The sequence below is a fragment of the Clinocottus analis genome, unplaced genomic scaffold, assembly GCF_023055335.1.
Source record: "Clinocottus analis isolate CAN_PGR_092001 unplaced genomic scaffold, fCliAna1.0.p SCAF_15, whole genome shotgun sequence".
NCBI lineage: Eukaryota > Metazoa > Chordata > Actinopteri > Perciformes > Cottidae > Clinocottus > Clinocottus analis.
This window is the reverse complement of record NW_027175876.1, coordinates 13,129,342-13,143,002: the sequence shown is the minus strand read 5'-3', so window position 1 is coordinate 13,143,002 and position 13,661 is coordinate 13,129,342. Positions and strand designations below refer to the sequence as shown.

General features: G+C 44.2%; 2 protein-coding genes across 2 annotated transcripts; both read right to left on the bottom strand.

Annotated features, from left to right (window-relative positions):
- Positions 1–402: 402 nt before the first annotated feature.
- Positions 403–7,188, bottom strand: gpr63 (G protein-coupled receptor 63). The gene is made up of 2 exons (XM_068576511.1): positions 7,035–7,188; positions 403–3,611 (listed from the first exon to the last, which is right to left on the bottom strand). The coding sequence occupies exon 2, from the start codon at positions 3,494–3,496 to the stop codon at positions 2,282–2,284; it is 1,215 nt and encodes a 404-aa protein (XP_068432612.1). The 5' UTR covers positions 3,497–3,611; positions 7,035–7,188; the 3' UTR covers positions 403–2,281.
- A 1,892-nt stretch (positions 7,189–9,080) lies between these two features.
- ndufaf4 (NADH:ubiquinone oxidoreductase complex assembly factor 4) lies at positions 9,081–11,801 on the bottom strand. Its single transcript, XM_068577296.1, has 3 exons — positions 11,653–11,801; positions 11,418–11,509; positions 9,081–9,980 (listed from the first exon to the last, which is right to left on the bottom strand). The coding sequence occupies exons 1-3, from the start codon at positions 11,795–11,797 to the stop codon at positions 9,675–9,677; spliced, it is 543 nt and encodes a 180-aa protein (XP_068433397.1). The 5' UTR covers positions 11,798–11,801; the 3' UTR covers positions 9,081–9,674.
- Positions 11,802–13,661: the final 1,860 nt, after the last annotated feature.

Sequence of the window (13,661 nt, the reverse complement as noted above, 5' to 3'; positions counted from 1 at the left end):
GGAACAGCAGCTCGCCCGTGAGGACTCACATCGTCCCCGAGTGTACACACAACCCTGCCAACGACCCGCTGACGCACAACAGATACACAAGTAAAAAACCCCACGTCAGACAGTTTACCAAGGTAAGAAATCTCTATTCCTTTATTACATTCAACAGTACAGTACACTAAAATTGCACATGTTCACCAGATATAGCAGCATTCTGACTGGCAAATGGACTAAGTAATAGGCACATCCAAAACATTTAAATAGAAATACACACGTCCAAACGTGTCGGGGCCACTTTCTGACCATATTCAAATTCCATTTAAGCTATTAATTTACATGCCTCATAAAACAAGTTCTACGCAGCTAAAACACACAGCCCCCCCCCCCCCTCGTCCCCCACACACACCCTCCCAAGACTCATGATTCCAGTGGCGAGAAAAGACAAGTCAAGCCCAGCAGCGCCTGTCTGTCTTCTTAGTACGACATCAAAAAAAAAATGAAATTCACCCGTTTTCATACTCTCACACAATATGTGCCATTCAGTGCATTCCAGGAGTTATAAAAGAGTTTTCCTTTCCTTTTAGTTTCCTCCAGAAGACTACTTCACTTAAAAACGTTTCCTTTTTTTTTTTTTTTTTTTACGACCCAGAATGACATCCCACCCTCCTCGGAGAAGACGTTTGTACTTTGTGTTGTGTAGCACGAGAAGAGCAACGCAGCAAGTTCACCCCCGGTAGTATTCCTCGGCCGGAAAACGTCTCGCCTCGGCCTTTTGGTCTCCCGGATAAAGAGCCGGCTCCAATTTCAATACCTTTTTGTTCCGAGGGCAATGTGTCGGTCGAGCCGAGAAATAAAAACTGACAATCTGGCATCAAATATTTGGACAATTTTGCAATCTTGATTAGATAGTCGCCGATTTCTTTACCCAAACCTTTGACTTTGGGCAAAGATCTCGCACGTTTGCTTGTGTTTCCACAATAAATAAGAAGAGAATGTTGGTATTGGGGAAAAAAAACTAACTTCTGGTATCACTTCCTACTACTGAATATATCTCCACTACCGGTGGAGATACGCGTCTCTGCCACTTGTATAAAAGAGATATATGGTCGTATCTACAATTACTCAATCGAAGGCAAACGTACCGGTTGCTTGGTCCGCCTTTTGAGATCAAACAGCCGGCGCAGCTGCTCTTCAGCCGGTACTTCTTGATATACAATGAAATGAATGAAAAGGTCTCCACGAGCACTCAAAAGGCAACTGGACTTCCAGAGGTACGAGGCCAGAGAGAGTCAGGATTCAACAGAAAAATCAACGTCAATTGGAAATGACCTGCTGGAAACTGTAAGTCCTGAATATTATTTTGAAAAATCCAGCATGGTACTGCATCTGCACCAGCGGCCACTACAATTTTCAAGCAAAACGCTAATGCAACCTGACCACGATGACGGGTATGAATATTAAAGGTTCCACCAGTGATGAAGCCTCTTTGATTGGATGCACAAAAAGAAATCCTTCCACACGTTAAGTCCAGCTGCCTTTGACCGAACTGACGACCTACTGAGAATCTTTATACACACACACACACACACACACGGGTTGTTGATGAACCCAGGATGACAACAGGAAGTCAGACCGACATTAGCACTGCGTCACACCGCTGCAGGGGGTTCAATGCACAGGAATGGAGCAAGGAAATGCAAAAATAAAGTTGACCCTGACTCAACTCTTGCAATGTCATCTGGCTCTACCAGCAACTCTACCAGTTACCTCGCAGTCGTCAAGACACGTTCAGGTAGAGCTGGGTGTTGAGCTCAATGGCTATATTGTGTGTTTGGTTTTTTTACATTCATATTTTTATCAATTAGATGCTGTATGTTATTGAATCAAAGTGCTTGTTTGGCTGTCTGTGTTCAACATTTAACACGTTTGGCTTTTTTTAGTCAAAAATCATGTTAATAGTCTTCAAGTAAGGTTTCAAGTATGTACAGTTTTTTTTTTTTTTAATCCAATAATATCATAAAAACCACGGTGAACAAATCTTTCGGTACCCCCCCCGATGTTTGAAGTCAAACCTCCCGGATTGTAGTTCATTTCCTCACTGGTCCCCGCAGCAACAGGGCCCCCACCAACTCAGCCCCTTTCGAATGATTATTTTTTTTCCAATGCAGTGCTGATTTCGCTCTGAACACATAACCAACAGAAGTATACCACCAAACATCAAAACGGGTCCAGAACTGCAAGGTACAGGATGTAAAACGTGTCTTCGACAGTGCTTGAGGGGCGGACGTTTCCTTTACACCACCGAGCGATGCTCCCCGCACACGTACACCGCGCTCGGCTGGATGCGCCTCTTGGTGTTGCCCGGCAGCTGAGGAAGAAACTTGAAGTACTTGGGCATCAGGTCGAGGCAGGCGTCGCGGAACTTCTTGATCCGCCAGTAGTAGATGAGAGGGTTGAGGGCCGACTTGAGGTAGCACAGCCACAGGACCCACGTGCTGATTTGAAAAAAGCTGTCTTTGTGGTAGAAGCCGTCGCTGAAGGTCGCTACCAAACTGTAGGCGGTGAAGGGCGCCCAGCACACTGTAAACACGGAGAAGAGGACGAGGATGGTGGTGAAGGCACGGGTCTTAAAGCTCATGTCGATGTTCATTTGGAAGGGCCTCTGGAGGCTCAGCAGGCCCAGTTTGCTGGCCTGGCTCAGACAGATGCTGTCCGGGTGGCTGTGGATGCGGATGGCGTTGTGGCGGATGGTGTTCAGGATCCCCATGAACGTGTACAGCATGACCATGAAAGGCAGGAAAAAGAAGGCGAGCATTATCACCAGCACGTAGGTGTGGTAACCAGGCTCCACGCTGTATCCAAAGACACACTGAGGGGCCCTGGGGGGGATCTGTAAGGGAGGGGAACCGACCGCCAGGGGGAACGAGAAAATGAAAGAGAGTCCCCATGTGACCACGATGAGCACTTTGGCTCTCTGTGGGCTCAGCTTATCTTGCTTCTGGACAATAATAAGAAAACGGTCGATGCTTATTATAAGCAGTACGGCCACGCCCTCCATCACGAAGAACCAAAAGAGCATGGCCGACACGCGACAGAAGACGTCCCCGAAAATCCACTGGGTGGTCATGACGGTGACCAGAGCGAAGGGCATGTTCAGGATGGCCAGCATCATGTCGGCGAACGCCAGGCTCGCCAAGAGGATGTTGATGGCCGAGCGCATGGCGGACCTCTGGTACACCATCAAGCACACCACCATGTTGCCCAGCAGGGCCAGCAGCAGGATGGCCACCATGGCGAAGCAGAAGAAGACCTGCAGCGGCAGGCCCATGCCGGGCGGGCTCGCCGGCGGGGGCTCCGCCGTCGGCGTGACCGGGGGCGACTGGGAGCCCATGGAGACGTTCTCCGTCGGCGGCCGCTCGGAGAGGTTCAGAAGCCCCGCGACGAGGCAGCAGAGGCTGGCGTTGATGTCCCCGGCCTCCGGGAGCGGAACGGTAGTGGAGTGGACCATTCTTCCCCAGGGCCAACGGGCATCGTCGCTGGCGAGCTCACGGCGAACGCGACGCCATCGGCGCAGATGTTCCCGGCCTCGCGCGACAGGGCGCCGTCTTCATGGCTGCGAGACCCTGAGACGTGCACAAGAATGTCGTGAGTGCCAAGTAAACTGAAGAAAGAAATCTCAGCAGCATTGTTTCAATCAAAAACAGTCGTTAAAGTTGTAATGACAGTGAGCCTGTGATCCATGCAGCACTTAAAGGCAGAGTTCAGATGCTAAACATAGACCTCAAAGTGCTTGAATTGGCTTTGCAGCCATTTCTAATTGATTTTTTTTTTTTTTTTACATGCAAACTATTTCCCTTCCTTTCCACAGCTTCCAATGTGGTAGGTATCAAAGCATGAGGGATTCAATTACAACGTCATGATTAAAGATGAAATGAACCGTGTGACTCGCACACTTAAGGCTTCAATTTGTCTTCAGAGACTTCTCTACATCGAAAGCACATCAGAACATGTGTGGAGGACGAATACTCTGGCCTGAAATGACTGTTTGTATTTCAATCACTCAACCCCCATGTTACCTGAAAGTCTCAAGGAAAACCTCGTTGTTTTTTTCTCGGGTGCTTCCACATGAATGGACGATTACAAAACCCAGCCGCATTTAAACAAACAGGATGACCGAGACTTGGGTTATACTGCAAGAGTTGTGTGAGAGTGTGTGACCGGATGTTTTGGTCTAATTTTACTGTTGTTAAACGCAGACACCCCCCTCCTTTGCATTTAGTTCTTCAGGACTTTTCTCATCTTTTTGAGATTCCCCGTTCACTGTGGAGGCGAGAGAAAGTCTTCTACAAGGATTCAAAGTTGCATGTAAACTTACTAACGGTCACTTTGGAGATGAAGAATCCCTTTTCAAACACGTTCATACACAATTTGACATTGTATTGTTACACAGTAAATACAAAAATAGTTCAACATTTTGGGGAAAACATGTATTCACTCTGAAAGTGAGTGAGAGAGATAAAAAAAAACAATATCAAATCGTATGTCAGTGCATTAAGCAGAGCTTTCAAGGTCGTTTGTTTAATATGCAACAATAAAGGGTAAGAACCACAAAATCTCAGAATCCTGCCAAACGCAATGTGCTTTTATTTTGTAATATTAACCTAAATCTTTGAGCCTTTTTTTTTTATAAAACACACTCTAATGCTTTTGTTTGCCTGACATGTGGTGATAAACCTTCTTTAAGTGCTTTTCTTAACTGCGACCAGTAACCAACAGCCAATGTTGCACTGGGGACGAGTCAATTACTGCAATAAAAGCCCTTATCCTTGTATAAACAGTGGACTCTGTTATTCCAGACCGCCTGGCATCGTTTACAATGAGCAGCAAAGGCCAAATCATAAATGTGCTGTGTAGAATAAGAGTTCATTTGTAAGTACTAAATGATTTATTTGCACATAAATTACTTTTTTGTTTTGGATTTGATGAATCTGTGTGGGTGTAAAAAAAACAAGCAACTGCAATTATAGCCAATTATTATGAGAACAGTGCCTCTCGTGTCTTTACCGGTAGCCGTGTCGGAACACCGGCTGGTACCTGGATATGTCATTCCACAAATAGTGTTATCTCCTCGTCACCACGACAGTCGGGAGGCAAAAGGCCGGAGCGAGGAGATAAGCAGGCGGGCAGCAGCGGCGCTGCGAGACTTCGCTTCATTCACATCACATGATGACGACAAGCGCGTTACAATGAAGACCCGCTGAATGAGGGCAACCGGTTTATCCTCGGCCTCCTTCCTGCTCCATTCACCTCGCGTCGACACACACGGCATCTCTTTTTCTAAAGGACACGGGCCTCGCGGGTCAGGAGACTGGACTACTGTGCCGCAGTCTACCTCTGCGGGTGGGGGCTGGGGGGGGAGGCTGACCCTCAAATGTTAAAATAGCCATTCATCCCTCAAGCAATCAGGTTATTGCGCAGTAGCAAAAAAAAAAAAAGAAAAAAAAGGATGTTCCGGTACTTGGCGTTCAAAACACACAGGGAATTGTTCAAATACTGAACGTGGTAACGCAATTATGCAACGGAGGTGTCGCAGGGAGGATGATGCAGAGAGCTGCTCAGCCACGTCTTGTCACCTTTAATCGCTAGGAGGTTTAATGAGGAGACAAACTGTGTGCTGGAAAACCTGCATGTTAGATTTATTCGTTTATGACAATAACAACCCATCAGACAGCGACCTGGTTTATTCCTGGTTTATTCCTGGTTTATTCCTGGTTTATTCCTGGTTTATTCCAGGTAGCATTCTGTGAGGCTGCCTGGCGAACAGTTTCTGCATATTTACCAATCTAAGAGTGAATGGAGCGGCTCTGTGACAGCAGATTGTATTGTAAGGGGGTCTGAGGAGGGAATGCATCGGTCAAACTGAATACACTGAAGATTAAATCTGTCATTACACGTTTACAAGCAAAGAAACAACACAGTAAAGATTATTTTCAAAACAACCAAATACCTTATGTGGACGTAGGAATGCCCCCTTATTTTACTCACAATTCGAAGTAATGCTCGAAAAGTGGAAAAAAATAACAATATTCTAATAATAATGTTAATGACATTGTGTTTGTCGAGTTTATCAACGAGCAAATTTAAAGCGCTGAAATATTTAAATTGTTGATCTTCAACTTTGCCGTCAACGTTTAAAAAAGAAGAAGCACCACTCGATGTATTTACTTAATGGAACTTTTGAGATTCAGAAATCACTGAATACACGTTAGCGTCCCTTCAAAAATACTTGAAAATCTTCTTTTAGAATCAGCAACAACGTGCCTTCAGGACAAAACTCTGCAACAGGTGGAATCATTCAAACATTCGTTTTTCTAAGCATAAACCTTTCCATTACATTAAAGATAACTTCATCATTTAGTATTTAGCACGTGATCAAACCACACAATTCGGTATGCAGTCGTCTAGACTCTCAAGGGTTCAAGGGGTTGCATGACAGTGATTCCATTCTCCATGTTGTGTTTTCATTTGTGTTGGCCTCAAGCACAGCTTTTGTTCACTTTTTTTGACGTGAAGTTTGGCAAGTGTTGTTATTGAATATAACAGCACATATAAACCCAGGGCTGTATTGGGATATCCGATATTCTAACAGCAAGTGGGCCATCTGGGAGACACATGAGTGAGCTGTGCCTGGGGGAGAGATTCAGACTGAACCCAAACAAATCCCATCCGAGGACCGCAACACCTGATGGGTGAAGACATCAGCAACATGAACATGAATGTTGGAGTCTCTCTCTCTCTCTCTCTCTCTCTCTCTCTCTCTCTCTCTCTCTCTCTCTCTCTGTGTGTTTGTTTTGACGGTGTTACCGGTTCGTTCCGGGATTCGAACCGCTTCAAAATGGTCGAGACGAGAGAAAAAAAAAAGAAAAAAAACATCGATTCACGGAGAGTCCGCGACAAATATCTATAAACGACACGGAGAGGATGATCTTCGTTTCAATAATAATACATCATAGCGTGTGCTGCTGACCCCTCCATCCCCATATTACCTGCTTCATTGCCCCATGTTGAAGCTCAGGAGCGGCTCGCAGGCTCCGGCTCAGTCCACCAAATGGTGCATCTCGCCGCCCAGAAGGTGTTTGTGTTCTCCTCCTGTTGCGGTCGAGACCCAGAGAGCAGTTCTTCTACCAAACAATAAGGCCGGTGATGCCTTTCCCACCCACCCCCCCACCCCCCCAAAAAAAGAAATATGCAACGTTAGGCCCTGTTGCTGTGTGATTTTTGATCACCAGCGAGACCTCCGGCGGTGCCGCTGCGTTCACAACTGGAGTCGTAGAGAAAGTAGAATCCGCATTCGTCTCGCTTTGTGTCCGGCGCGAGAGACCATGAGCCGGGTTTTTGTTTAGTTCCGGAGTGGGTAACAATTCCCTTCATACAGATGTGAGCGGCCGCTCCTCCAGCACCGCGTACCGGGGCTTTATCTACTGTATGTATATGCAGTCCAAACGGTCGCCACACTGTTATAAACTACGCTCACTTTCGGCTGGCTCGATACGCGGCAAGGCGCACGAGCGTACACAAACGCAACTTCTGGTCTGGACTTTTCAAAATAAGGCTCCTCAAATCCAAAGAACAGCAACGCTGTTTCGGAAACGGCAATGCCTGCCACTGCTTCGGATTAAGGGGACATTTCTTGTAAAAAAAATAAAAATAATAATGAAGATCTTTACTTTTTATTTGAGTTTTTAATGACGCAGCTACACATTTCACAGTTGTGCACATACAGTATATGGACTTTTGCCAGATGATAGATACCTTGCTTTACAAATACTGTTTTGAGGGAAACAACCACCCCCCTCAAAAAATAAATAAAACAATTGTATTGAATTTAACGTGTAATATTCTCCACAAGACTAAATGCCAGACAGTCTTGAGAACACTTTAAACAATGGGATGTCGGGACATATTTCTTAGCTGTAGAAAATGCAATACAGCTGTGAAATTATATCTAAAATCTACAGAGATTGGTTAGTGGCTAGTTGAAAATGTATTTAGTGGACATCAACCAAAAAAAATATGGCTGCACATCACTAGGCAGCTAAAGTAGGCTACTTAAGTAAAAGCACACAAATACCTCCTCTGAGTAACAGTTGCATATAGTGAGCATGAAAGGGTTAGTGTAGAAAGAATGTATTGTATTTAATAATATAATACAATCATTTTATAACAGTTATAAGGTTATCTTCAAACATTGTTCTGGAGACACACACCACCATCTTTTATTCAATATATATATATAGCATAGCTGCCGTTTAATTTTTGCATTCACTGCTATGATTCCACTTAGCGCATTGATATGTAGTTACCTGCTCTTATTTTGAAGGGACATACCGGCGCGTTGTGCAGTATTCGTGCTCTCTGTAGTTAGCTTGACGCAGCTCTGTATGCAGCGATAATTGACACCCACAGGACCCAGTCGCATGGGCAGAAAAGGACTTTTTGTGGCACACGCCCCGTTTTGAGCGTCGTCCAATAGAAACGTCAAAAGTATCCAAACGGGCGTGGCCCCGGCTGGAGGAAGCGCTTTCTTTTGGGCACGTGCGTGGTGGGTGGCAAAGATGACAAATGGAGCCTGTTATGACAAAAGTGAGCTCAGCGTTAAAAGAATGTCAATTACTGTCCGTCTATGAACATCATATTAATATGATCAAAGCACAACATTGGTGGTTTCTGGTTACAGTGCAGCAGAAGGACTTGGTTGACTCCAATGAGCTGTAGGGGAAACATAACGCTGATTCACAGAACCCATGGCAACCAGTTTATATAAGGACTTATTTTAAAGTGCAATACCACAAATAACAAAATAATCTTTAACAAAAAAAAATCAGTAAAAAGTGTGTATGTACAGCAAAAAGCTACCAACTCTCTAAATGTGATCTTTTATTGAAGGGGCCAGTATGTTTGCTGACAGGACGGATTTGGCCCATAGGCCACTGTTTGCCTACCTCTGAATTGAATCCACAATAGAAAAGTAATTAGACTTTGTGAGGTACCAACATTATTTTCTTTATTCCAGTAAACCCCGTCTGGGGGACATCAATTAGGAAACTGTCACTGGAACCCACAGTAGAGGAACAATAACGTCTGTTAGCCTACAAGAGACTTTAGGGTCAGGTGTTTGTACTTCACAATAGAGGCCACTGCAGCCAAAAACCCAGGGGTTTAGTTACACCTTAAAATGGGCTGAATCAGAAATTAGACAAACAAAAGACTGCTCAGTTAAGTAAATAACTGATAACATGTATGCTGATGCTAACCGCTTCAAATAATCTTTCACTTATCTTAAAATGAATGGCTATATAATATGGACTATCCAGCTCTTTCAAAATGTGGGAACTTGAGTAGGAATACTATTGTATTTTAACATAGATGAATCATCAAAGGGACTATAAAGACAGCAAGTTTTAAATAAAATACTGGTACATATTTATTGATTTTATTTTTCTTTGCTTGACGTACAGTATTCCGTGATCCCACATACATATCAGGTAACTCATTGGGTACAAACTTGAGGCTTGAGAAACTCAATCAGTTACAGTCAGGTCGCTCTCACAACGCAGTGCATTGATGCACATAAATAAGTCGGCATATATTTTGTCTAGTGTCCACCGTTCACCTACTATCCAGTCCTACGAATCTTTTATCTGCTTGGCTTTTGGAGTCTTGGGCGGTATGATGTGAACCTGGAAGGGGATGAAGAACTTCAGAAGAGCTTTTGTGTCGTTCAAGTCCAGGGTATATTCCTGAGCGATCTTTCCCGGCGTCCAAGTCTGAGGCTCACGCTGGTGGCTGCCCAGGGCCTTTAGGGCCTCTGTGATTGTCAGCTTGCCTTTCGGGACATCTGTGAGCTCCACTTGGCTGTAAGTTACTCCCGGTAAACTGAACTTCAGTGGCCGCCGCTCCGCCTCCTCATCTGCTGCCACGTCCTTTGAGTCCTGTGAGCAGAAGGAAAGAAGTCTAAAGGACTCAAAACCCCATACCTTTTCTTTGGAAACCGTAAAACAGGTTTCCCTGTGACCGACACCTTGTTTTGTGCCAAAGTTATCCCAAAAAAGAATGGCTGGAAATTGATAAAATTGGCTTTGGTTATAATCCTTAGTGGCATGTGTTCTTTGTCTACCAACACTATAAGGCAAAGTTTAAATAATGTGTGCCAAGCTTTGAGAAAAACATCTTTCATTATGTGCTATGTATTTCATCCTAAAAAAAGAACCAACATCATGAACTGCATGAGAAGAGGTACTGAAGGTTATCTACTCAGATGAGCATGCTAACCAGCTAGCCCCTGCCTGTTCTATCTTGTAATACTACGAGCAACTTCTAGAGGCAACGGCAAGTCACTGAAGCTAGTCCGCCCCTCGGCTGAACATGAGATGTATTAGAGCTGCCGCAGCCGCCAACTGAAGTGCAAAACGCTACTGAGTTAAGATCATGATAGCCATGTTACAAATGTGACCTTCTCTCAGAGTTTCAGCAGTTTAGTTGAATTGTGCTTCCTCTTGCCTCTTCTTGAGCCCATTTCTATATTCACAGGACGGCATATTGTAGAGCTTGGGGTGCTCACAAACAGCGACTATCAGCTGAGCACATCAGTGATGACAAGCGGAGGCTTTCAGACACGGCACGCAAATATTTGCCACAAGTCGAATGAGGCAAATCTTTCATGTCGCCCAGCACAAATTTGCGTTGCTTGGGTTGATGCATGGACTTTGTATGTAATCTATGAATACAATGAAATGTGCATTGCGTTTGGTGTGAACGCAGCATTAGGCCTGCGCTAGGCTAGCGAAGTCCACTTTATGATGACCATAATATGTCGAGATAATGCGATGTCAAACTTGTTGCGCAGCACTGCCCTCAGGTGGCCAAAGCTGTTAGAGCGGCTGCCAAATTTATATTAAGTTACTTATTGCCAAAAATGGGTTCCCTTATGCTTCTTAACTACATCCCTCATCACAAACCACACTTCATACTCTATCAAACTTAGTACCTGGGCTACACAAAGACACTACGTTTTTAAGGATAAGGGGACACGGGTGTCTTTTGTACTTCACTTGAAGTAGCCGGCTATATGCAGAGTAGCAGCAGTGACTTCAAACATCCTCTGTGTGGTGAGCGGAGGGGGGCCAACAACAATGTTCCTTACGGGCCACCATAGAAATTTAAAAAGGAACTGCATTTCCAGGCAAAAGCTGAGGTTCGTGTTTACTTCCTAACCGCAAATGTCATTCACGTACACTGTAACAGGGGATATTGTGAAATGGTCCATAGGCTAATAATATGAGCCTCGAATGAATCAAGTCAATTATCTAACGCAGCCTCCATCATCAGAGCCATTTACACACGAGACACAGTCGGAGTCTCGGTCTGACCTCTGCCGCTGTCGGATCCTTCGACTCCACATACACGGACTTCAGGAGGGACAGCAGAGGGTCGTTCTTCTGCTTGATTGCCGTCTCCAAAGCTGAAACAAACGGCACGGCATCGTCAACGAGAGGGCTTCTCCCGAGCCTTCATTCCTAAAGCCTAATTGTTCATTATCAACCCGGTGTGTACCCGGAGGAGACGGTTAAGCTGCACAAGTTAGCGGAAGTTTCCGACGCTCACCTTCAGAGCGCTCAGCCGACGGCGGGCGGTTGGTCTCGTGTCGAGGGGCCGCTCGCGGCTTCTCCTTGGAGATTTCCCGGTGAACGCGGTTCTCCAGGTTGAAATTTCGGAACATACGTACGACCCGTGCCCCCATGCTTGACATGTTATCAAAGTTCGCCGATGTCAATAAAGTTTAGTCAAACTGTCGACGGTGAGCGAGAAGGTTCAGCTCGCGGTGGAAAGGCGAACGCAGAAACAGGCAGCGACGCCTATTGCTGGGAAGCGTGCATTATTTTAGAATTCCTTATATTATTCAAACAATTGGCTTTATTGACATTTCTTTCTTTTTTAATCTAATGTGGAAACATTTTAAAAAAGGGAAAAAGAAAAAAACTGAGTAAATGTTAAGAATGATGATAAAATCAGCCAATAAGATACTCCTGAAATATAATTATGTTACATGAACATGAAAAGACAGTGTTCTGAGAAAGTATAGGCCTTAGTCAACACTTAACCTCATTTATCAAATTAAAATGAAGAAATAGCAAGAGGAAAGCTCAGCTTTTATAATGTTGTAAGTATAAACCTCATGATTATTGGAAATACAAATAAAAGTCCTTGATCTATGTAATACTATGATCCTTCATTACACATTCCTTCAGTCCACTCTTTAAAACAAAATGAACAGTTACACGACCAGCAGATGGCAGAATTTGATATTGCAACACGTTCAAAATTACCCTCGTTAAAAAAAAAAAAGGTTGTCTTTGTTCCGAGGTCCACGGTTTATTTATCAGTGCCGATTTGAAATACAAGCCGAAGCGCTGTACTTTTGACACGACAAGGATTTATTTGTTAGAGAGAAAAAGTGAATAAATCCGTTAGTACTTCCATCCCCCAGGTGCTCCGACCAGGCCAGACAGCACAGGTCACTTTTATATAAGGGAGGGCCATATGGAGCACATCTGGAAGTGGTTATCTGCTCAATCATAACAAAACAACTCACTGCATTTTTTTTCCCGTAAGAAGAGGAATGGAAAGGAATTCTTTTCATTTCACTCACTCACCAACTGGTGTACGACTCCTCAGTTAGGAGCTGATAAAAGTCACCAAAAGGCCAGAGTTTCTCAGCCAATGAGGCTTTTCGGTGACACCAGAGCTGTGCACACACAACTCACCAAAAAAGACAAAAGAAACAGACCAATAAGACAAAATCAGAGGTACACAGACATAAGATACTGAACCCTGATGTTTGTGTGGTGGTTTGCACGTTTTTAATTACAGTGGATTTGGCAACACTTAAAAAAAAAAAGATGTCTCCGAGGCACATCGTCGCATGTGAGGCCTGAGGGTCGAGGAGGAGTCGAGTGTCTAGACTGTTGACTTGAGTTAAAACAGATGTGTGTCAGCATCCACATTAAATAAATGAAAGCCTTCCACTGTTCAGAACTCCATCGCTGCTCAGACAGACTCAGTGAATTCGTGTTTGTCTGACAACAGGTTGTGTACATTCTTACCTCAGCTATTGAATGACCACGACACGATCTTATAGTATACATTTTCCCAAGTTCAGACCCAAACCAACAACAAATGCATCTACTAACTCTACTACGTATTTTCTGTGTGTCAACCTTATAGCGGAATTACTTTATTGAATTAAAATTAATGAACATTCCTGAATATCTTCACTGCCATATCCACATTGACCTCTTGAAGGAGGTACACCAGCCATTTTGAAAAGATACACAACAATGTTGTATGCATGCGTTGTTAACTCTTTTACGAGTGAGACCAAATAAATGCCTTAAGGTTACCAGACGGACTCCTTATTTCCATTTCCTCTCATCACCAAAACAAACATCCTTTCATATTGGAGCCAGTGTTATAAGTCGGCTTCGGTCATCACGACAATAAAAACACTTAAGATTAAAGACATGCATTTTCGGTAACAATGAATGAGTCATATCAGAGTCTCCGTCTGCATGTCATGTCATGTCATGTCATGTCATGTGTCTGTGTATGTGAGA